Source organism: Tympanuchus pallidicinctus, unplaced genomic scaffold, assembly GCF_026119805.1.
Source record: "Tympanuchus pallidicinctus isolate F22 unplaced genomic scaffold, pur_lepc_1.0 scaffold8, whole genome shotgun sequence".
NCBI lineage: Eukaryota > Metazoa > Chordata > Aves > Galliformes > Phasianidae > Tympanuchus > Tympanuchus pallidicinctus.
In genome coordinates, this window is record NW_026294802.1 from 2715625 (window position 1) to 2740150 (window position 24526).

Below are 24526 nucleotides of genomic sequence, written 5' to 3' on the forward strand. Positions count from 1 at the left end.
TCTTGTTCTGACAGTAATAAATAAATATGTTCAGTATGATTTCAGTTCAGTGTATGCCCTTTTCACTGTATAGATGTTTTTCTTTTCTCTAAATTTTGGAATATATTCTAGCTTCGTGTGAAGATAATGGTGTCGAGGATGAGCTGGGCACAGAGCCTGCAGACACTGAAGGGCAGGCGGGTGAAGAGGGAGACACGGGTGCAGAGCTGGATGACGGTAGGGCATCTCTATGCATCTTGTGAGCCACTTATGTCAACAGAATTGTATTGATATAAAACAGTTTGTATGAGGGTACTTAAGCTTAATCATGTTTTCAGTAGGAGTTTCTTTCAAATAGCCTAGAGGGAGCCAGGCTTGAAGGACAAAAAGAAACAGAAACTTCTGTGCTATGGGTTGTAGAATAAATTTCTTGCATCCTTTTCCTGTCTGCTATTTAGAAGACTCAGTCTTGTGTTCATGTTCAGTATGAATAACAAAAATAGAAGTAGATTTGTGAAGTGGTCATAGTATTATACTAAAAATCTTCTCATTAAGCAGTTTTTAGAAAACCGAGAAGCTATAACATCAGTTACCTCTTTAGTACTTTCTAGTAATGATCTATCATATCTACTTAAATGACTGTTTCAGCACTAAGAAAAGACCTAAAACATTTAGGTATTCATGTTATGAAAGTGATTGGAACCATGTGAACAAAAGAATTATGAAAGATTTTGAAAATAATAAACAGATGTCCTGATGGACTTGCATCCAACAGTTGTCTTCTTTTTTTCTTCTCTTTTCTTTTTACCCCTTCCTGCCCAACCTGTGTTATTCATGACCAGATGACATCCCATCTGATGCAGAAGCCGAGTTTCGCTTACATCGAGGTAGCGCAGATGAGCCAGGACTAAAAGTTTCTGAAGATGAAGAAGGACCAGAAGATGCTTCTTGCCGCGTGACAGAAGGTAATAGCTTTCCCACCAGTGTTTGAGTGGTTGTAATTGCCTTCTGGATAGTCTATACATTTATTTAAGATTTTAAATCTCTTGGATTTGAACCAAATCACTGCTCTCAGTGGCAAGGTATGCGCCTGCATTGGTGTTTTGCAAAGTCACAGAATCACAGAATCACCCGGGTTGGAAGGGACCTCAAGGATCATGTAGTTCCAACCCCCCTGCCTAGCAGGGCCACCAAACATCCACATTTAGATCAGGTTGCCCAGGACCCCGTCCAACCTGGCCTTGAACACGTCCAAGGACGGGGCATCCACAACCTCCCTGGGCAGCCCGTTCCAGGGCCTAACTACTCTCCTTGTGAAGAACTTCCCCCTAACATCCAACCTAAATCTTCCCTCCTTCAACTTGGATCCATAAATCCATTGATTACGGCTTTGGAAAGAGTGAGAGCCCATCTAATTGCTGCTTCTTGTAGAATTTTTTATATAAAATTTTTTACTGCTTTGTACATGTACAAAATTTTGGTGAGGTTCCAGATGTCTCATCTAGAATTTGTAAGACGCCGTGGAATTTGTCACTACTTGCTGCATGTAACATTAAAAATTCAAGATACAGCAGTCTCATTTGTTTTCTTAAACATATTTTTGCTTTCTATAGATCCATGCAAGCCGTCTGCTCCTAACCAGTCAACTAATGACATTGTTCTTCCTCTGTCTCCAGCTGATAGTCTCAAAGCAGAACAAGCAGAGGTAAGAAGGGGAATTGGTCGAGTTTTCTGCTTAGAACCTACAGTTCAAGAGAACTTTTTGTTGGTCAAACTATTGAGAACTGACAGCCATGCTCTTTTCTTCTTTTTAGTCTCTATAATTGGTGTTCTTGAAATTTCATTTTATGTAGGCTTTAAAAATAATGTACTGTCTTTCTTTCCTACTTTTAGAGTGTAGAGGCTCTGTCATAGTCACCCAAGTTCCCATCACAAAATGCAAAAAGAATTAGAGGATATTTTCATTTCAATGCACAGTTAACAAGAAGTATATTGCATATAATGCATAATGGAAGTCATCAGTGAGCTATTTCTTGTTTGTCCTGGTTTGGGTATCCTTTCTGTACCAAAACCAGATTCTGTATTAATCTTATTTGTATTACTTATTCCATAGTAACCAAGTGTTTAGTTTTTCCTGGGTAGCAACATAGTTCAGCTGAAGGAAGCTGAGTTATTTAACATTGTACTGTTAGCCCTGAAATCGGCATGCAAGCTTACTGTTGTTTCCAGCTAATAGGATGCAAGAACAGAAAGTCCATGACCCTTAAAATGTTTATTTCAAACATTCATCTCCAGTGTTTGTGAAGAATTGCTTAATGATTTGACTTTCCTAGAGAGTTTTGTTATAAACCATTTTACTTGCACAATGGACAGATGATGGGATAAGGCTAGTTTGCTGACAGCAATTGTTGACAATATTGTCTATTAAAATGGAGGGTGATTATTTTTTCAGACTAATCCAATGATTCTGTTAGACAGAGTTATACTTTGCATTGGGATAATGCCCAAATGCAGTACTTAAAGACCTGAGTGCTTAATATGTCATAGAAACACACAGAGCAGTTTATTCTCTCGTGGTCTTGTGACAATTGAACTAAACTTCCTGCTTTTAGAAGAAAGCTAGCGCGAAAGATACCATGGAAAGATAAGAACTCAGTAAGAGAAGTCCCTTGCCGAAAGGTTAGATATAAAACCAAGAATTGTACTACTGAGTAATATGGCAGTTTGCCTAATTTGCTCTTAAAGCACTCCTTACTTTAAAAAAATGTTGCAGCTGCAGTAGATGCAAGCCAGCAGAAACTGCTGTGTTGATGAGAGCTTGAGAGACTTGAATGAAATCTGTCTGAAATGAGGGACTCCTAATATATGCAGAGTTGGATATTGAAAGGGAGAGTGGGAAAAGATAGAAATAGGTTTCTGGAATTTAGCATTCTTTTTGTTCCAAAAGTTAAATTTGCCTTATTGTTGTGTACAAAGAATAGTTTTATACAATTGGATGTCTGCACCTGAGAAGGAATCCTAAACAACATTCAAGGCCTGGGAGTGAGATGCAATTTGTGCTTTTTTTTCTCCAAGTTTTAATACTTGGGTGGTTTAGCAGTAAAAATGTAGCAGCATTCTAATGTGACCAGTGACTACTAATATTTTATTACATTATATTATATTTTATTTATTAGGATGTAAAAGATCCCCTGGCTGCAATAAAATCTCCAGAGGCACGCTTTTTCCCTGAGCTTTTCCTTCTTGAGGAAGGACCAAAGGATGAAATTCCCAAAGACAGAAAAGCTAAAAGCCCTTCTGTGCCACTTTCTCCTGTGTTATCTCAGCCGGTTGCATCACCAGAAACTACTGCACCTACATCTCCAGCAGAATCTCAGCCAGCAGCACCAAAATTGGCTTCATCTCCAACGTCTTCTCAAAAGCCTATCTGTTCACAGCCTTTGCCTTCTGCCGAGACATCCATTCCATCCCCAGTGGAGCCTCCAGTATGTTTCCAGCCTGGCCCAGCCTTAACTTCTACTCCTCTAGCTAAACTGGTCCTCAGGAGCCAGGATAGCGAAGTGGAGAAACTGGGGAGCCCTACCACTGCAGAAGAAACTCTGAAACGTAGTAACCTCGTAGAAGAGTTCTGGATGAAGAGTGCTGAAATCCGGAGGAGCTTAGGACTCACCCCAGTAGACAGAAACAAACGTTCAGAATCAAACTTTCCTGTATCTGCCCTTGAGACAACTCCTCTGAAGACTTTTAATAGTGAGAGTGTCACAGGGGATGAAAGGATGCATCTTGTGAAGCCACAGCCTGTCCCAAGAAGGCAGGGACTGTCCAAGTTAGAAAATGAGCAAATTTCTCTGCTCACTCCAAAATCTCCATCAGAAAAAGAACTGAGGAGTTCCCATGAAGTTAAGAGAGATGTATCCAGCAGTTCGGGACTTGGTCTTCAGGAGAGCTCATCTAACATGAGAACTTTGGCTAGCCAGAGCTTCAACACTTCTGACTCTACTATGCTTACTCCTCCATCAAGTCCCCCACCACCACCTCCTCAAGATGAAGAACCAGCTACTTTGCGTAGAAAAAGGTATCAAGCACTTTGGCAGAATGAGGTTGAATCCAAGTCACCTCCAACACCAGCATCAACGCCTCCCGTTCCTCCACGCCATGAGCCAACCTCTGCTGTCAAAGAACCAACGCAGGCCAAAAAGGATGACGTGCGAAAGTCTTTTGCAGAGAGTGTGGATGAAATTCCATTTGCTGATGATGTGGAGGACACATATGATGACAGGACAGAGGACTCAAGCCTTCATGAGAAGTTCTTTACACCTCCTACCAGTAGGCCACGGCCAGAGAAACCACTTGTTTTGCCCTTGGTGAAGGAAAATGGTGGTCCACCGTCTATGGAGGGAGGGGTTAACCAAAAGAAGAGAGTGTTGCCTGAAATTTCTGCAGAGGCCAAGGAGCTTGCTGAAGAAAGGATGAGAGCCAGAGAGAAGTCTGTCAAGAGCCAGGCACTACGTGATGCCATGGCTAAACAGTTATGTAAGATGAAAGATATGGAGATGGCTGCAGCTGCAGCTGCTGGATCCGCAAGGGCACGAAAGGCATCTTCTATGCCTTTGAAGACCAAAGAGTTGTTTCATGACTCTCCAAAGCACTTGGCATTGAAAATAGCAGAGGTGTCCACACTAAAGCATGATGCTGCTAGTGAGAAGTTCTCCATTCCTGCTGATGTGGCTGGACCTGAAGGATCTGTCACCTCTTCAGAGGGCTCCAGTGGGAAGAGTAAGAAAAGAACTTCTCTTTTCTCCCCTCGTAAGAACAAAAAGGAGAAGAAATCCAAAAATGACAGCAGGCTTTCCGACAAATCTAGTGGTGGGACAGAGGAAACAACGAAGTCCAGGTCATTATGGAAGTCTGTTTTTTCTGGGTATAAGAAAGACAAGAAGAAGAAAGCTGATGACAAATCCTGCCCAAGTACTCCCTCAAGTAGTGCTACTGTGGACTCTGGCAAGCACAAAGCATCTCCGTTGATTACAGCTGCAGGTACAATAGATATGTGATACAGCTGCATATCCTTGAAAGTAAATTTGTTATCATGATACTGTGTTGAATGGCACTTCTCCTCATTGTTAGAGGTAAAGATCAGGATAAGCAGCAACTGGAATTATGTGTCTGCATGTTTACGGAATTAAAAGGATCCTTAAATAGAAGCTTCACTCTTAATATGTACAAGGCACATCCAGGTTCTGCCTTATGCTGATTTGAGACAGAAGCACTATTTACTGGAGTCAGGTGTTTGTGATGTTAGATCTTTGTTTTATATCTGATCCTCATCTTTTCCATGGATGTTCTGTTTCTGTTCGTTTCAACCTGGTTCTATGGATACAGAAGACTGCAGAGATGCAGTCACTGATGTGTTCTCTGCGATCTGACAACTGTTTGCTCACCTAAGATTCTGCAGCCTCGTGTAAATCTCTCATACGCCATTAGGTACAGACAGGGATGTTTAATAGCAAGTTGTGATGTGGTACATTAGCCATAAACATGATCAAAAGCAAACATGTTACATTTCTTTGGCCTTGTTCTAAAAGCCAGAATAGTGCTTGCTGCTGTCACCAAGTGCTGTATGTTGCATTAGAGAATTGAAGCAGCAGAAAGGAAGAATCATGACCGTGACTTCTAGTACTGTTCACAGAAAGTGATACACACCCAGATTTAAGCTTCTAACCAGTGACTATCATCTTGTGGAACAGTGCTTCTGTGCTGACTGTGTAATCCGAGGCAGCACAGCTAAGACTGGCATAAACAACTGTAATTTTGAAGTTGAAGCAGCTTGCCAGCTGAGATCTGAAGTGCTTACAGAGGGAAATGCACTCTTGTAGCTACTATTTTTCTAACTCCCCTTCTTATTCCTATTTCTCAGATTTGCAGCTCCGTCGACACCTGAGTTTCTCAGAGGATTCTGACCTCTCCAGTGATGATGTTCTGGAACGCTCCTCCCAGAAATCCAAGCGAGAGGTAGGCAGATCTTGTATCATACAGATCAGAGACTCAGACCCATGGCAGGAGCTTGGGTAATGCTTTTTGTCATTGTTACTGTTTCTTCTGTGGAACAGGCTTTCCTGGAAGCTGACCAACGATTTGTTTCACTTACTTCACAATTACAAGCTACTTCTTACTGTTATAATATGAAGCATCTGTTATCTCACTTAGGTTGTTTTACAGCTGAATATCACAGTCTGAATAGTGAATCTTGTCCCGGTAATGATCATGCCAATACTCTACAGAAAACAACAGTTTAATGTCAGAAGAGCAAATTTCCCTAACTCTTAAGCAAAAAGGTTGTCTTCACCTGTTATAAGAGTCCGACTGCAGCACTTTGTTTCACCAGCCTTTTTGATAGATTGATGAGGTAGAATTCCAAGCAAACTGCAGGCAGCAGTATACTTTTTTATGCCTCAAGAGCACATTCAAGACAGATTGTCAACTGAAAGGTAAGCTGTAGTTTGCAGTCTGTGACTCGTGCAGGTCTACGTATTTTTCCTAGGCAAAGAGTGTTAGTACCTTCTTATTCTTGGAGAGATGAGCCATCAGTTGTCACTCCTACTTTGACCTTGTTTTGTTTGAGGACTTCTTGGTAGTTGCTGAGTATTTCTTTGCATCTATTATAAAGAAAACAAATGTAAAGACAAAATACATAATGATTTTGAAATCCCAGTATATAGTGATTAGCCTTAGCATGGTATTTTCATTCCGGTGTAGTCTGGTGTGAACTGTGCTTCTTCTTGTTCCTGAGCAAACTTCCCCAAGCTAATGCAGTAGTACAGTGGTGTAAGACATATCAACATCTAAAATAGTTTCACTTTAAGTGGTACTTTAATGAACTTATTGAATAAAACAGACTAGATACCAGTGCACCTTTGTAAATCCCAGAAAGAAAAATACTTTTCATTTATTTGCAGTGTTTTAAAAAAGTGGTGAGAACCAAGTGCCAAAGTTAGATGCTTGTAAGTTACTTATTTCAGTTTTGGATGGCACTGTTCCACTGCTGGTGGAAAATGTATGGATATGCTCTGCTTCTTTCATTGTTATTGGCTTCTAAGCTCTGCAAGACAGACTTTGCAAGGTATAAAGAATAAGTAGAGATTCCATTGGCCCTCCTGGTACTACAGAACGAAAAATGAATTCTTCCTGTCCTTTCTCAATGGAGCCTGGTCCATATATTAAATAACTCAGGAAGAGATTATCTCAGAGGGTAGTGTGCCAGACACAGTGGTCTGTACCTCCTGTCTCAAACCTTTGATCTAGTCCTGCATTTCTGTGTATATATAAGGCTGGTAGAAGGATTTGATGAAAAGTAAGAATTTATTTGCATTTACTTATCTCTCTTTCAGTTTCTCGTCCTAGTTGATGTAGATCTCTTCTGAGAGGAAGATTATTTTCTTTTTATTTTATTCCTTTTTTTCTCTTCCCCTTTCATTCCTTCTTGCATGCCCTCAAGGTGTTTCATGAGAAATTCTGCATTTTCCAAGAGATGCAGAAGAACGAGGTACCTGTGGTTAGCAGAGGACAGATATGCAATAAAGGGGTTCAGATAAGAGTTACGGAGTTACTGTTCTATCTTGTGTGCTCCTTGGGAGGAAGCAGGCCTTAAATAAGGTTCATGCCTATTTTCAGACTTGAGTATGCATTGATGGCCCATGGTTGTTGGTTTTTATTTTTTTTTTGTATGTTTGTCTTTTCTCTGCTGAGCTACTTTCATTTAAAATAACATTAGCAGAAAAAGATATGGTCACTGAGCTTTGTGGGGATAGGTGACAGTGGCAGATGGCTGGAATCCTAATACTCGAAATATCTCACCAGCTTTGCCAAAGATATCTTGGTAACATCTCATTTTCTCCTGTTTGCTGTTGCTGAGCTTATATTAAGAATTTCTTTGGCTCAGCATCTGCCTGTTTTCTAAAGGAATAGTTTTTGAGAATGGATTTGTTTAGAGGAAACAAATCAGAGAACTCCACTCACCTAATTTTATTGCATCCAGTCCAAGGATGTGAAACATAGATGCAAACATGGAACGTGTTGCTGTCAAAAGAAATGTAACTGAACTTTGGGACTGACGAAACTGGGTTTGTACTGATTTGGGGTGGGAATGTTATGTGTTTTAAATTACAAGCTACTTACTATGGGTAGAAGTTTACTTCCTATATGGCACATAACTTTTATGTGAACCCCTTCTCTAAACTGAAATTTTACTTCTGCTGCTTTTCCAGTAATTGTAGTGAGCTTGCTTCCTAGATGGCTTGCTCTGTGTAGCCTGTTCTCTGCGATCAGCAGCAAATTTCTTCCGTGTTGTTCAGTGTAATTCAAGTGTCTTTCAAGAGAAGCATCTTGTAAAGAATTCCTACTGTGAATACCCTGTGGGTTCCGTGTGTATGGGTGTGTCCTTGTGCGTGTTTGTCACTGTTCCTCTACAGTTGTGGTGTTGTGATCAGACGTGTTTTACTCACAGGTAGTTTGCTTTTTACTGATGTTTGCTTATGTGCTTAAAGTTGTTCTATGGCTTTTCATTTGTTTTTTTTTACTTAATTAAATGTGAAAATGCAAAATGCTGACTGCCCAGAATGACATAATGCCCTCTGTACTTCATGACACAAGACAAATTTCCCCTCTCTTAGACTCTAGGTGGTTTACTTGCCTTATTTTCAGGTACACTTGAACCTAGAATATTCTTGGGAGGGGAAAGGCTATGATTCTCCCCTCCCCTCAACGTTGCATCTTTTTTTTTCCTCCTAATTTTAGCTCCTCAGGTTCTCTGGAGGTTCTCTTTTTAAACAGGGAAAGGACAGGTAACTCACTCTGAGCCTATCTTGTGTTTCTCCAGTCACAAAGCAGTGAGGAAGATTATGTCATTATTTAAATGCAAATGATTATTTTGATGGAGTAGAAATTATTTTAAACCATGAAATAGACACAACCTCCATGAAAGGTTGTAAAACAGTGTATAAATGGAGAGTTGTGTGACACAGTAATATGTGATTGGCTTAGCAAGCTCAGACCAAATATGCCCCAGCAAACAAGACATTATTCCATATTGTAAGCCAAAATTTTGTATGCGTATGTATACTTACTGCTCATGTGGATATTAAATCCATAGGTGGATAAAGGCCATAGCATTCTCTAGAAAAAAAGTATTTCCAGGTTGATTGTATCTTGAAAGAGGCTGCCAAAGCTAATCCTCTTCAGGAGACTGCTAGAAACTTGATTTTGTGCACAACGGTTTCGTTGTGCTTAATCAGACTGGGCCGTGTTCAGCATTTGCACAATTCTGTGTTGCATTTAAAAACAGCTTTATTTTTTTACTATGCATCTGTTTTCAATGTTGAACTGATTTTACTTCATTTTGTATGTTTTTTATTTTTTTCCTTTACCATTCCCCCTTTAAAGTCGATTTATGTACCACACGCCTTGGCATTCAAGAGATCATATTCGTCAAAGGTAGTGTCTCCATTCCCAGTAGTTGGCCATTGTTGCATGTATATCCCTGTATTAACCCATTGAATATGTAGCTACCCATCACATGTACACTAACATCACAACATTGATTGTGCATGCGTGAGATGTTAGCAGACATGGGCAGCAAAATCTGCGTAGAGGTTGTCTACCAACAATGCACTGAGATCCAAATTGTCTGTGTTAGAATGCATGCAACTATCAGTGCCCAGCAGTGCACCACGGTACAGAGTAATGCGGATGATCTTTGAGCTTCAGAACAAATGGGGTTGGTAGGGAGTTAAATATATATGTGTATTATTTTCTTACATACGTAAGAACATAGAAGTGGATTGTCACTCCTTCTTTCAAAATCATTGTTCAAAATCTTTGGGTTCACTGAAATCTCAGTGAAATTCTTTGTCAAGCTAAAATCAAGATAGAAGTTGCATTTCTGTTTTAGAAATGTTGCTGCTTTCTGAAGTCATTATTGGCCTTATTGACAGTCACAACAGCATTAAGTAGAATAGGAAAGTCATGCTGTCTCTAACTTTCCAGCAAAGTATTGACTTCTTGGAGCTTTAATAATGGTGCTTGCTGATCACCAATCTGAGGAGTTTTTAGTAGAGCTGTGGTTCAACCATATAAACCTCTGCTCACTGAGAACAATAAAACACAGATAGTGTGATCAGCACAGCAGTACAATAACTAGATAAAGGAAATTTCATGCCTGTATTAATGTTTTGTCCTTAAACTGAACTGTCGATGTGGAAGATATTTCCAGAAGTGGAAGACATCTGTGAACAGCTATCTCATAAAGACTACATACATGTATGTAGGAAGACATTTCTTCCCTGTAGTTCATTTAATGCAATTGTGAAGTTCCTTTGACGCTCTAAAGGTGATGAGAGGAAACAAACCTAGATTACAACAAACCAACTAGTATACCTGAAAAGATACTGAACTTCATTTCAGTACAATCAAAAATTTAGATTTAGATATTTTTAAAACCAGTTCACTTGGGAGAAAAGGAGGAGTATCTTTCTATAAATGTAGCCTTTCTCATTTTGAATAACTTCTGGTGCTATAATATTCTAGTTTTAGTTAAGGTGTTGGTTGCTCTGTTTTATACCAGACAGTTTTGTGGCATTGTTCCTGAGATGGGATTTACCCTCTCACACCAGAACACCATTCTGCTTTCAAATATCTTTTTGCCTTCTTGATTTAGAGAAAAATTGCACAAATTCACACAGGTAATCATTACCAGTTATATCAGTATAATTCCCAAATACGGATAATTTATATCCAGAATAAAACGGTTTCTATGAAGAGAGCAGAATACCAATGTAACTACACCTGTCTATATTAATCTCTTAGTTTATTCTGCTGTAACTGTTCATGTAGACATGTCTTTGTCTTCTAAAATGAAATCAAGGTGACCCCCTTATAAGGTACTCATTGACTTGATTAAGTCCATTTGGTTAAATCTGTTGAGAAATAGGTTAAAAATGGATTTGATCATTGTGGAGAGGTTCCTCATAGCAACGGAAGACTGAAATGGGACATCATATAAAATCACAGCTTTGCAATTGGCTTATGTGCTTTTTCACTCCTGATTTGACCCTGAAATTGTTGCTCGCTGCACCGTGAACACCTTTGCCTACAGAAGCTTGACTTTTGACACAGCTATGAGAAAAACAGAACACCTCCCTTCTGCGGTTTTGGAAAAGAAAATCATTTTCCCTCCCCTTTAGCTCCGGGCATGGAAATAAGGTCTGCTGTTTTTCCTTCCTCTCCTCCAGAGAGCCTACACAGAAGAGGAACTGAATGCTAAGCTGACCCGACGAGTACAGAAAGCTGCCCGCAGACAAGCCAAGCAAGAAGAGCTCAAGAGGTTACATAGAGCTCAGGTAGTGTCTCACAGTCTTGTTATGGCAGGAAACCCTATCCGAAGGCATCATGATCCTGACATTCCACTGGGTGTGTCAGAAGAAGCTCCAGTACCAGAATTCCCTCTAGTTCTACATGGTTACCTCTGCTCCTACTTTGTCTGTCAAATTTGGTGCAATCTTTCAGACATGGGAAGAAATTGTTGTAACCTGTCAAGGTAGTTTAACAGCAAGAAAAATGACAAGAGCATGAGAGCATAACACCTTCCTACCTGGAGATGAATATAGTACCATTCACTGAATGAAAGAGCTGTAGTCAGTGACTGCTTTCCTAGATTATGCTGGTGGGTGAAGTGTTAACAACTAAACTTTAACTACAAGAGAATCTGCTGGCACTGTTTATAGGAGATGGGTTTTGTTTAAAGGAAATTGCATGGGTTTTGTCGAGGAAGGGGATCAGCTAACTGAATGGCAACACTTTTCACTTAGCATTTAGGAGGGGGATTTCAGTTGTAACAAATAGGTGAATATTCAGGTGTCTGTAAAACGAGATGCTAGGATGCAGAGATGGGGGTGTCCTCACTGGAGGGGACTGTGATGCTAGCTTTCAAGCCATTGTGTTGTTGGATGCAAATGCTTATAGTTTTCAAACAGCTAATTTGACTGAAGTCGAATTGGTGCTGGATATGTGCTACATACAGAACAGAAGAATTGCTACTGATAAGCTCATTTCTTTTCTCAACAGATCATCCAGCGGCAGCTTGAACAAGTGGAAGAGAAGCAGAGACAGCTAGAGGAGAGAGGGGTTGCTGTGGAGAAGGCCCTTCGAGGAGAAGCAGGTATCCAGCAGAGCTTGGTTTGCTTTTTAATGTTTTTTTTTTTTATCAAATGCTTGTACAGTAGTCCATTGGTGCTTGGATTTTAGAGGCGTTTGGACCTTTGTAGCCTAGAATTAGAGTCCAATATGAATCCATTCCCCCTTTTCTTCTCTTTCGAGGCCTTGTTCTTGTATTTCCTCTAATCCTTGGATCTTTCTAATGGCAGAGACTTAGTTTGCTTGTCTTTACCAGAAACTCAGGAAGTAATCCTCCAATTATTAATAATGGATGTCTGACTGTTTTCTACATATTATTGGATTTTACAGCTAGAAAATTTTGGGGGGTTCCCAGCTGCAATTCACAGCTTTCACAGAAAAAGAACCCCTTTTGTACATGAAGAAAATAACTGTGAATTTGTGTGTGCTTTCTCTATTGTGTTGGATTATTACGGTAGTGTCCTTACAAGGGACCATCACAGAACATCTTCCTCACTGCACAGCCCAGCACACTGGTTGCTTCAGACAAAGCTGTGCAGAGCAGAAATGCAAACATGAAAGGTATCCATGTCAAGCTGTTAAATGAATGTGATCTGTGTTTATAATTAAACTAAATGAGTTTCACCTGATCTGGCAAAACATGAGTGGAGGAGTACTTGGTTGAGGTAATGCTAATAGTAGTGTAATGATCTGGAAGAAAAAAAAAGAGTCCTTTAATTGCATGGAGTCAAATATCCAGCAGGCAAATGCAGTGTGACTGTATCTGATAGGATTATGCCCAGGATTATGTACCTGATTACAAAGACTAGAAATCAGTAATGGTAACAGTGGAACAGACTGGAAGAAAGATTTGGCTTGTTGCTTGGACTTAAGAGTGACCACTATGCCTATGAAGACGGTATAAGATTAAGCAGTGAAGGTTCACTGGAAGAACAGTTTGTTGAGATTCCTTTCCAATTACTTCACCAAGTTTAGTTGTTTGCTGCTCCATGAAGGCATGCTAAAGCAGCAGGTCTGAATAGTTACCAAAGCAAGTAAGTTCTACAAGTGTGAAAAACAGTCTTGATGACTGGAGTGGTATTGTGATCCGACTGGGTTTTTAACATGTGGGTTCAAGAAGTATCCTGTGTATAAACTCTTTCTCTGTGGTAGTGCCACCTTCCTTATGCAGTGTATTTCCCTGTAGTTCCACTCTATTTGCTGGCTTGCCAGTCACTGTGCTTACTAACACCTCTTCTTATTTCTAATTCCTCTTTTTCTTCTATGTCTAGAAGTCTATCTTGAATAGTCAGCTGCTAAATGGCATTCATGTCAGATATATCAGCACAAGCTGGAAATCTTAGCAGCTGAGAGAACATCCTTCAAAATGCCAAAGAAAAAAAACGTTCAGACCAAGAATAAGAGTTGGTATTTTGTATGGAAGGCTGCAGACTTAAACCTTTGCATAATACCTTACTCTCAGCTCTCCCAAAATGGAAGCAGTCTTAGATGAGCTTCTGTATTTGTGGATTTCCTAGCGAAATTATGAAATTGTAGGTCATTCTTTGTGATATGAACCTCTTTTCTTCAGGAAGCCTGTAAGGTGTGCTTTACTCTTGATTACGGAGGCTTAACTCCACCTTAAAGAATTCACAAGCTCCAATTCTCCAGTTACATCCAGGGATTAACAAGAAACACATTTTGATGGGGGAAAAAGTAATTTTATATATATATATATAATTATATATGATTATATAATTATATATATATATATAATTACTTTTTATTATATATATTATATATATATATTATTATATTATATATATGTATAAAGCATAGCCTTTTTTAACTGAAAATTAAAAATAAACTCCATCCTTTACCACTTTTGCTTACATATTTCAGTATTTACATAAATTTGCAATAAAATAGCAGAAATTATTTTCATTGTTTAAAGTATGTGACATCACATCCTGTGAGTGCATTTAATTTCTGCCTCCAATACCATTAATTATTCAAGAGGGCAGAATAATGTACTTCTCAACTGCATTGCGTGGGTATTGACCTAACTGTGACCACTGCATTGAGCAGTGCTGATGTGGTGCCATACTCCTATTTCTGATAAGTTTTTCTTAATGAAATTGTGTAAACAGAAGCTAAACAAAAGAGGAAGGTCAATGTTGTCAACATTTGGGAAAAAATAATCCTTTCAGTACGCTTGTACAAGTGAGAGAAAGGGGAGGGTGGGAAGTATGCCCCCTATGCACATACGCCATCCTCATAAAAGGAGAAGGATTGCAAGATGGGGCCGAAGTAATTGCTGTCCTCTAGAGGGCCACCAGTGTTAACTTGGAGATGATAAGGGCTCTGTAATGAGTCGGTTATTCAGCTTCCTTCCCTGTAGAGAGAGAGCAAATCACTCATTGACTAAACATTTAAACAGGAAGTTTTGGAAGTGTTTCCTAGTCCTAGATATTTGAAAATCCTGACTGAAAAAACAGTTTTGTATTTCGTAGTGATTCTTTTTCTTTTGTAGAAAGGGACAGACAAGACCATCTGAGTTACTTTCCAAGTCTCTTATCATCTTTCAGCATGTTCTCTGTTAGTCATCTTTCAATTTTTCTTTGTGTAGAGGTCTTTCATAAACTTAATTGTTCATGTCTCTGACCTCTTGATCTTTTCCCACCTTTATAGGAGTGTTTCTTTCATTAGACTGGTGAGAACAAAAAAAGATAGTCTGGGTAAGGATTTGTTTGCTTAGAATAATTTTGCTTTTATTTTCCATCCGTTTTGTTTCGGCCTTAGTAGGTGGTTTATACCAAGCAGAAAAGTCACAGCAGTGTCCTGTGTGTTTACAGTTTAGATCCTAGCAATAGAGCAAACAGTTCAGTACTATTTCCAGAAGTGACAGTCCTTATCTGATTGTTGCCAGGCTGAAATATTCTGTATGATGATGCTAGCAGGTCACTGTCAACTTTAATTTTGACAAAGTAATTGCACCTTTCTCTATAACTTCTTTTCTTCTTTTTTAATTTGTCTCAGCCTCAGGGAATGTGCAGCTGGCCTCCTTTCTTTGAAAAGCTGTGAATGCTCAGTCTAACATTTTGTTTCTGATTCAGAAAATAGTCTCACACATATGATTACTCAATTGCCTTAATTGTTCTCTCCTAATGTCTTTGAAGATCTCACCCTTTGGCAGTGGCTTTTGTAGCAAGAATGAATGATCTGAAATGGAAGCTCTATTTAAGGTGGCAAGTTTGTTGTATACAAGATGGGCCACGCTTTTGTCATTTGTATTTTTTTCTTCCCTTTTTGTTTTTAATTTTCTTTTGAATCATGGTATTTCACTTCCAAGGTAAAGTATGATAATGTCAGGAAAAAATTATCCCATTTTTCCTTCAGCATCCCAGGAGACAGCTGGGATGGGCTCACTATTAAAGTAACACTGCTTTGTGTTATAGTGCATTCGCCTGTCTGGACATTATTAAGACTTTTCAATTATTACCTTGAAAAATATGTAAACTTGAAAATTTCTTGAACCTTTTTCTTCTTCTCCCTTGTTCTCCTTTAGCACAAACTCTGATAGTCATTTTTAAGATGTCTTGTACTGACAGTTTGATATTGAAAAATTTAAGAGCAACCTCTTGACATCAAGTGAATCATATGCAGTGAGAAACAGTGCTCTCAGTACTCCCATGTCTCTTCCCCAAGGAATAATTATGCAGTGCTAGACTCACGGTGTACCTGACTCTAGCAGCTGTGGACAGGCTTGTCTCTGTTTCACACCCTCTTATGTTCTTCTCTCACATAGGTACTGCATTAGCAGAAACCCTTTTTGCCACACTTCTGCGTTTGCCATTTGTGTCAGCATTCAGTCAGTGCCTTTCACTCGTGTTCTCTACACATCCTCCACACACTCACCTCCAAGAAGTCAGTCCTTGTACCTTTCTTGCAGCTGACCTAAACAGTTAGGAAAACAACAAGAATAGCTCTGCTTTTCCCAGCAGGAACTGGGAAGACATCAGCGTCAAGTGCTGGTGCAGACTGAGAGAGTGAAGTGTCTGTGTAAACTTCTTGATTTTTCTCCATGGATATCCATGCCTGCCTGCTGGGAATTTTCTCCTCATCTTCCCAATATATTTTGTGATACATATATGTGCGTGTGTACATATATGTATATAAACAAAGACGTAATTTTATATGTATTATATATATGTGCAAACGTACATAGATGCATGTTTCTTGTTGTTCTGTCTTTTTTGTTTCTGTCTGCCTGTATGTCTTTTTTTCTCATAGATTGCTTTGATTGTGTGGGGCTAGGGTGGGTATCTGACTCAATAACTCTGTCTTCACCCATTCCTTGTTATAGACTATTGGGGAGAGTCTTATTACAGTGACCTCATCGACTTGCATCTGGGTGGTATGTATAGCTGAACCTCTCGCTGACACTAACCCTGCTGACACTCCTTCCCACCCCTCCCTTCACCTACTTCTCCCATCCTTGGCTCACAATCAAGAAGAAACAGTCCTTGCACATGAACGGCAGAACCCCTTTTGCAGCTCAGGAAGAGGAAATCCTGGCATGTTCCACAAGCCATGTGTAAAGCTCCTTCTTGTATTTTCTATATTGATAATTATTTCTGAATTTATATACAGTTCTCACTCCAGCCACCTTCCCTGCTAGAAGTGGCCATTCTGACTTTTGTTTCTCCTTTGCAAAGTCCAATTCTACCATCCTAATCTTCAGGAAAATATATTAACACAAAGGGAACGGCAGATCTGACCAACTCCCAACAGCTACAGCACTCTAAAGGATTAGTTATGCCTTTGCCTCCCTTTTCTCCTTCTGAGGCTCTTTTGCTCTTTTCAAAGAGTGTTTTGATGTGCTCACAAGAAATGCATCCTGAAGGCACTTTGGAAGCAGTGGTAGATAACAGATTTCTTATTTCTTGGGTTGTCTTATTGTAGGGCTAGAAGGAGGATCTACAAGTAGAGTTGCAGTCAGTTTTGGTGCAATCTACTGTTTCCAGTCACCTCCGTTTGCACCATTGCACAGCTACTAAGCTTGCTATATTATTTTATTTTTTGTGTCTCATTTAAGTGGCAAACATACAAGAGTTTAGCTCTTTTTTTCCTTGCTTGATGATTATAATGTGATTGACACTCTGTACTGTGATTCTTCGTTTCTTTAATTAATGTTACTTTTAGCTCTTTTTTTCCTCACCTTACATTATAATGTGGTCATCAGTCTGCACTGTGGTTCTCCATTTCCTTAATTAATGCTACTTCCTGAATCCTGTAGCAGGCGGATAATTTCTGCTTTGTAAATGGTGCTTGTTTAACGTTTGTCCCTCTTGAAAATTAAAATTCCCTTTACTGATTTAGTTAATGTAAATCTATTCTTACAAAGTAAACAAATCTGTCAGTGGATCCAAGACAAGGCAAACCCTGCTAGGTTGCTTTGCTGTCTGAGAGTCTTTCATTTCATTTGTCATCAGAATATGAAGTTGCTTGATTAAACTGTGCTTTTGTTGAGGGGCCACACTGCATCCAGCTCAGCAGGATGGAGGGTCCACGTGCTCCAGACCTGACCTAGGACAGATCCCTGGAGGTCTTCCCTCTAGTTTTATTGTTTTCTGCATTCACCTTCAGATGAAATCATGCCCAAGCTTTTAATTCTCATTTTTTCTCCTCCTCCAAGGGAAGGCTAACCCACAAAATACCTGCTTGCAGCCCTTTGTTGGGATTTACACAAAATTGCCTTGTTGTTTAAGAAAAGCCAACTGGAATCAAGTTTCAAAATGGAAGACTTGTTTAAATTCTTATTAGACCTGATTTGTTGCCCAGTTGGGCCCCGCTGGTAATTTTGGTGAGCTAGTCCTCCACAAACTATGAAGCTTCTTGCACTGCTCCGTCCCACCAGCATTCTTTCCCAAGGTATCTTCTGCAGAGAGGCTTTGAAATCCTCTTCTAGGTGTGCCCAGACCCACGTGAACATGAAATGGGAGCTGTAAAAGGGTTGATGCTGAATTATCCCTAACAGATCCTTTTCCTTGTCTAATGCTACTTCCACTAGACCTTTCCCTCCTCCCCATCCTTCTTCTCCCAATGCCTCATTAGAGACAGCAGTCCCATCAAAATCACTGATGGTGGCTTTAAGAAAACCAAATAATCTTTACTTAAAGGGACACTGTCACTTAAAAATTACTGTGTTGCAGAAAATCTCAAATAATAAAAAAAATGAATTTACATTTCGTATCTTTTGCTTTTTCCATTTCTCTGAGCTGAAATTGTCACTCTAGAGTAGTTGTTTTTGGGCTTCTGTTACAAACTGCTTTTATTTATGTGGCGATGTAGTCATTTGGACTCCAAGCAGAGACAATGTTGATATTGAAAAGAAAAAAAGGCACTTTAAAACATATCATTCTGCTCATGTCAAAAATACCTTTCCCTAAAGAAACTTAAAAAAAAAAAAAAAAAAAGCATTGGGCAGTATCCCTTTAAATGCACTGAGCCAGTAGAGCCTGCTGAGTATGTGGCTTTATAATTCAGTTTTGTTGCCTCTTTAATTTGCTTTTTATTTGCTTTGAGGGCTGCCAGAACACTTTTGCCCGAGGGGATACATTGCTGTGCTGATACTTGTCACTATTCAGCGGCTGATTTAAAGCTTGGCTCTCAAAGTAATGTGTCTGTGCAGGCTGCTGCATCTGGGTGGAGTGCTGTTAAACCCCGTGGGGCTGCGTGGTCCTGCTGAGCACTGTAAGCATTGTGGGTTAATTATTCTCCAGATAATTTGTGTCTCTGAGGCATGGGCATAGCTCTGAGTCATGATGTCGGAAGAACGATAAGCAGAAATACATTGCAGAGTTATCTGTAACTTGGTAATTATTTTCAAGTGATTAGGACATTACTTTAATCTGGATTTTCTTTGTATTAATAAGAGTTACGTTTCATTTAGTGGTTACAGGCTACACAACAACAACAACTTCTGCAAGGTGTGGTAACTCTTCATCTTCTGGTCAAGTTCCAGTTTATGGGATTACGGCTTGCTACCCTGGCTACCCATGTTGTTCTACTCAGATTGCTCTACACTCTTCCTGTTCTAAAACACCATGTGCTGTTGCTCTAAAGCAGATGTTTCGTTTCAGGCTTCAGATGGTCACATTTCAATTCTGAGTAGTTTTTCCTGTGTGTATGTGCAGCTTTGTTAAAAGAACGTTACAAAAGTGGCTAAATCAACTGAAATTAAGGTTGTGTATTATGTTGAATTATCAACAGATCTATAACCTTTAGATCCACTGCCGAAAAATCTGCCACTTACCTTTAAGGAGTAACTGATAGCGACACTAGGAGGTCATCTCTGTAGATCCTCGTGGAGAGGAAATGGGACATGGTCAGTGGATTTCACAGGTGTTTGCTGGCAGCTGTGGAATGGTGAGACATGAAAACATGGATTCTGAGCCAGGAAGGATACAGTACTCTGGTGGATACACACTTTGTCCATTTTACTCACTTTCCAGGCGATCTTTGTCCTAATCCCATTAGGATTCCATCCAAAGGGAATTGTTTTCCATCCAAAGCTCCTTACACCACTTCCATTTTCATTCTGAGTTTGTTTCTGCTTCTCAGGCATTTAATTTTAATCCCTATCTTTTTGACAAAGAAATCCTAATGTTTACCCTTCAGACCTCCTGTTCTTCCCCATTACTTGTTCCTGATCTTCTACCCCTTGTGTTCCCACTGACTCAGGCCACCAGATTCAATTCCTACCAATGACTTCATCACAAAATGTTTGAGTTCTTCTCCCTTTTCTACCATTATTCTTTCTCTGGATAACCCTAGATTATACCTTCTTGAATCAGTCTAATTCCCTATTTTCCCCTCTCCTCTCTGCCTCTTCTTTAGCAGTTAGTGTTCTTAGTCTCCTTGCCCAATTAGTCTCAGCCTCAGACCTTCCTTTCCCACCAGTTCTTTGTCCCAGTTTAGCTGGAAGACAACTTTGTTGTTCCCTCCATATTTAAATGGACAACTTCATTTTCCTTGCACCCAGCAGGGAATCACTTGGGGTGCAGCCCCACACTCCAGTCATGCTTTCCTCTTGGTTGGAGTCAGGAAGAAGGCTGGTATGTTTGACAATGCTGATTTCAGACATTTGTTCTTTCTTGATAAGGTTCTGCTGAACATTGGATAAACAGGAAAAAAGAGATATTGTGTTTTTGAAAATTCTTCTTTGAAGTACAGTGTCCCAGAATTCACTTTTTATTAGCTTATTTAAAATACTGGGCTCACTGCATTCTTCAAAGACCTGCAGATCTAATTCTAATTGCAGGACCAGAGTCTGATATACAAAAGTGGGAACAGTCCTACTCCTTCAAGAGATTTGGAGTTGTAAGATAACATTCCGTTTTCAGTCTGCAACTGCTTTTGAGACTGAAGCAAAACTGTAACGTGTTTTTTTTGCAGGAAAGGACATCTGATAAGCAGAACTTGTTAGGTGTAATGAGAGTACTTGCTAGGTACTGTAAGCAAACAATTGTCATTTACCTGCTTCTTTCTGGACACCGCTCACAGGTGTGCACAGATACAAAGACACTGCACTAGTTCTGGTTGCATTTTGAAGTGCCTTCAGGTCTTGTGGGATGCAGAAGACTTCTATGCAGTCATTTGCACGTTCTTCTCCAGCTGTTGCTTTTCCAGGTTTCTTTAGCTTCCCCACCTCAGTTATTTTTCCCCACTCTCGTCTGCTGCTTAAAAATAGTATTCAGTTTGCATGGCAATGCAGTGGTCCGTGAGTTTTGCCCTGTTTTCTTAGAATGATTGTATTTCAGAGCACGTTCTTATCAACATGGTTTGAGTAAACTGCTATCAGACACCTCGAGCGATGTACTTACGGGATAGTTGTCAGAATCCTTTCCTTCAATTTTATAATGCCTATGATTGTGTGGCTGTTGCTCTGTAAGAGGTGGCTTTCTGTGTTCATGCTCTTTTACAACAATTTCACTAAATGCTTTATTTCTCAGCACTTCAGTTTCTTACCATGAACAGTTTCTGAAAGATGGGAAAGCATATATTTCCTGTTACTACCACAGTTTGCCTGATTTCTGTTTAACTGATCTGTGTTATAAGTACTGAGATAAAATTTAGAGTTCTTCATCTGCTGTTAAGTGGCACATGGGAGTTGTTAGCAGAATAAGAATTTATAAAGTGTCATGCTCTTGGCTTATAAGGCCAAGTGCTAGCATAGCAGTGTATAAGAATGGAAATTAGCCTCAGAGCTGGGTTTCCTACCCAGTGTTGCCATATGCTGATTTCTGAACTGCCCTGGTTAGTTCACAAATAGCCATACAGAAGTTGAAGCCTTCTGGATGCAACAAAGAACAACACAGAGTGAAAAGGAAGGAATGTCTTCATGGTTGCTATAAAATTTCTCTTCCTTGTTTTGGAGAGGCATAGGAGCTCTGGCATTTATTCTTGGATTAGCTCCTGACTTCCATCAATTCATGGTTGGACTGGATGTTCTTGGAGGTCTTTTCCAACCTTCGTGATTCTATGACAGCCAAGTCTGCGGTCTCTCAAATGTGTTATGGCAAACAAGGTCTTTCTTGTCATGGCTGTGTGAACTCCGTAAGATCTGGGGAGTGCTGTTTGCAGAGGCAAGATAATTCCAGTCAAATCATTGATGGGATGTGGCTGTCCTCCCGTGCACCCTTTTGAATTCCTCTGCTTGCCATCTTTGTTTCTTGAGGCTGCTGATCTCTGCTTTGAAGGTTTCACAGTGAAGTAGGCCTGGAACAAATGACATTGGCGGGGCAGCACATAGCTAACAGTGCTGTGGATAAAGACCTGTGATGCCTGACCTAGCCTGTATTTCTTCTTTTTTTTTTTTCTTCTTTTTGTGGTAGGGGACATGTGAACAGAACCATTATTTTCATTGTTGTTTTTTAATTTGCTTGAAAAGAAGATGGTTTTTTTTCCGTCTGTCTGTGATCAGAAAAGTTGTCTTGCAGTGATGATCACGTTTTTAATTTAATGAGCTCATGAGCTGGTGATTTTGCTAATTAGTAATGAGAAGGCTGTGATGTCTGCTGTGGGTTTACTGATGGCTTTGAGGGAAGTAAGTAGACATACAGGGATTTACTGAGTGAGATGAGTGAGAAAGGCAAGGAAGATGAGACAGTGTGGACTTTTTATAGTACTCAGTGAGATGCTCAGGCTCTTCTTGGGAGTGTGTTCACAGTGAGAACTTGTGCTGTTTAGCTGGCAGGAATGTGAGTGATCTGATGATACATTTGCTACCTACACATGTATCAATGTACATCAGTAAAACCTTTTCCATTCATCAGGTGATCTTCTTTTTTCTAGTTTTCTGTTTCTGAAACATTTAAGAGGCCTCTTCTTGACAGAGTTCATCTGAAAGGATAGTGAAATATGTGACGTGGAACACACCTCAATACTTGTTACTGTTGTTGAAAAATCTTTATCTTTTCAGGAAATACAATAAAATATTTTTCCTCTCAAAACCAGAAAGTTCCCATTTCAGTCTGCTTACAGCATCTGTACCACCTGCATTGATACTTACGTTAGCAGGTTTGGGGAGGCAGTTTTCATAATTGTAACCTTAGAGACAATTGTAAAAGCACACTTAAAATTCCACTACGTTATATGTTTTGCAACACTTGTGAGTTTGGATTATACCACATTCTAGGGCTTAATAATTGGTGCAGTTTTCACAGCTTTAGAGAACAAGAAGAGGTAAGTTTCAGGCTGCACTTCATTCTGCCCTTGCTGTTTAGGACCTCCAGGAAATAGGGAGCACTTCAAAGACTTGTTAACCATCATGGCTTGTTAATCATCATAGATTGATGGAAGTTGTTTCCAGAGCAACTGTAACAATTGTGTCACCTGTGTTCACTAATGCAACTATAATTTGCAACAGGAATAATTGGAAAATATCTTAATAGTGCAGGTTATATTCATTACCTTAATGAAGAGCAATATTAATATTTCCAGTAGCAAGAGTATAGATAGTATAGACTTTGCAACTCCATTCAAGAACACATTATTCTTAGACAGGAGTGGAGAGGATTATATTTCTGTTAAAAAATAGGACAACTAAGGCCAAAGGAAGAAAACATGATGTGGAGAGGTGTCTGCACTGTTGTCTTCTGCTGTGTAAGACCTATGGCTTTTCATTACAGACCAAAGGTGGTATCTCTTCCTAGGATGTGACACTTTGCTTACTGATGACAAAAGTTAATAGTTTGTGGCCACTGTTGCAATGAGCTGAATGGCATTTTCAACACCAGGTATTTATTTTAAGATCAAATATGGCAAATTCAGAATTCCTCACCAAATCTGTAACTCCATAGTTAGAAATTCAGAAACTGTGCATAAGTCAGCAATATCACCCTACCCCCTAAAATTCTGAATGAAATCTCAAACCCTGAGAAATTGAAGTGGATTCTTCCACATAGTTAAATATCCATTTCCTGATCCCAAAAAGAACTGGTAGGCCATCAACTAGAGTATAAGAGCTTATATGGTGAAAGAGTGATGTTGGTAGGATGAAGGTAGGATTTGAAACAAAAAATGTAATGGGCATAACGCACTACATGCTCTACTTTCTATGGAAGCTTCTTCACAGAGGACAGCCAGTATGTTTCATTGTTTTGGGGACTTGTTTTTGCTTTTTTAACCTAAATCTGTGAAATGCAAATCACAGGAAAAGCAGCCCTAGCATTTTTCATTTTAAGTGAAGAAGCTGGAAGACCGAATAACTAGAATTAAAGTTCTGGTACTGTCAACTTATGTTGGTATGATGCTTTATCTGTAACTGTCATGTGGCCAACTGTGGAACCTCTCCTAGTGTTGCCCCTTCCTGCCCCCAGTGCAGAGGTTTCTTCCTGTCTGAGAAAGCCTTGCTGCTCAGACACAGCCTTTGAAGCTGATGTGCTCTTCCTCTCACTCCAGTGCGTCCTCCATGTGCTGTTCTAGTTCTGTGATGGTCCCTTCTAAAGCTCTCCCAGATTGCTGCTAGTCTAAAGTTATGTAAAGCTGTCTCCAAACCGTATGTATCAAACTGCTGGCTTCTCCACTTTACAAGTTACTCTTACCATATTATTGTTCTGGAGCTTCCTTTTCCCAAATAGGAATGCCTCCCATTTGTAAATGAGGTTCTTCATTGAGAAGTGTTTTAGTTTGCTGGCTTTGATATTTCAGGCTCATCACCTCCTTAGTGCATTTGTTGTCCTGTAACTACTAAAGTGGTACCAGTTATTTTCTACTATTTATCTCTGCAACGTTAAGTACAGCTGAAGAGGAGATTGTAAGTGTTGAAGCAGCTGAACCATTTTAGAGATGAGAAATGTTTGTCCTTCATTGAGTG

The 24526-nt window shown here is 39.7% G+C and overlaps 1 protein-coding gene across 1 annotated transcript in view; it reads left to right on the forward strand.

Moving 5' to 3' along the window:
- Positions 1-24526, forward strand: part of MICAL3 (microtubule associated monooxygenase, calponin and LIM domain containing 3) — a 155307-nt gene that overhangs the window by 121461 nt on the left and 9320 nt on the right. Inside the window, exons 31-39 of the mRNA XM_052668226.1 lie at positions 112-216; positions 822-944; positions 1593-1684; positions 3156-5016; positions 5897-5991; positions 9418-9468; positions 11265-11372; positions 12097-12190; positions 16511-16561. Of these exons, the coding sequence (XP_052524186.1) occupies positions 112-216; positions 822-944; positions 1593-1684; positions 3156-5016; positions 5897-5991; positions 9418-9468; positions 11265-11372; positions 12097-12190; positions 16511-16561 (2580 nt within the window). The remainder of the gene's footprint in view (positions 1-111; positions 217-821; positions 945-1592; positions 1685-3155; positions 5017-5896; positions 5992-9417; positions 9469-11264; positions 11373-12096; positions 12191-16510; positions 16562-24526) is intronic.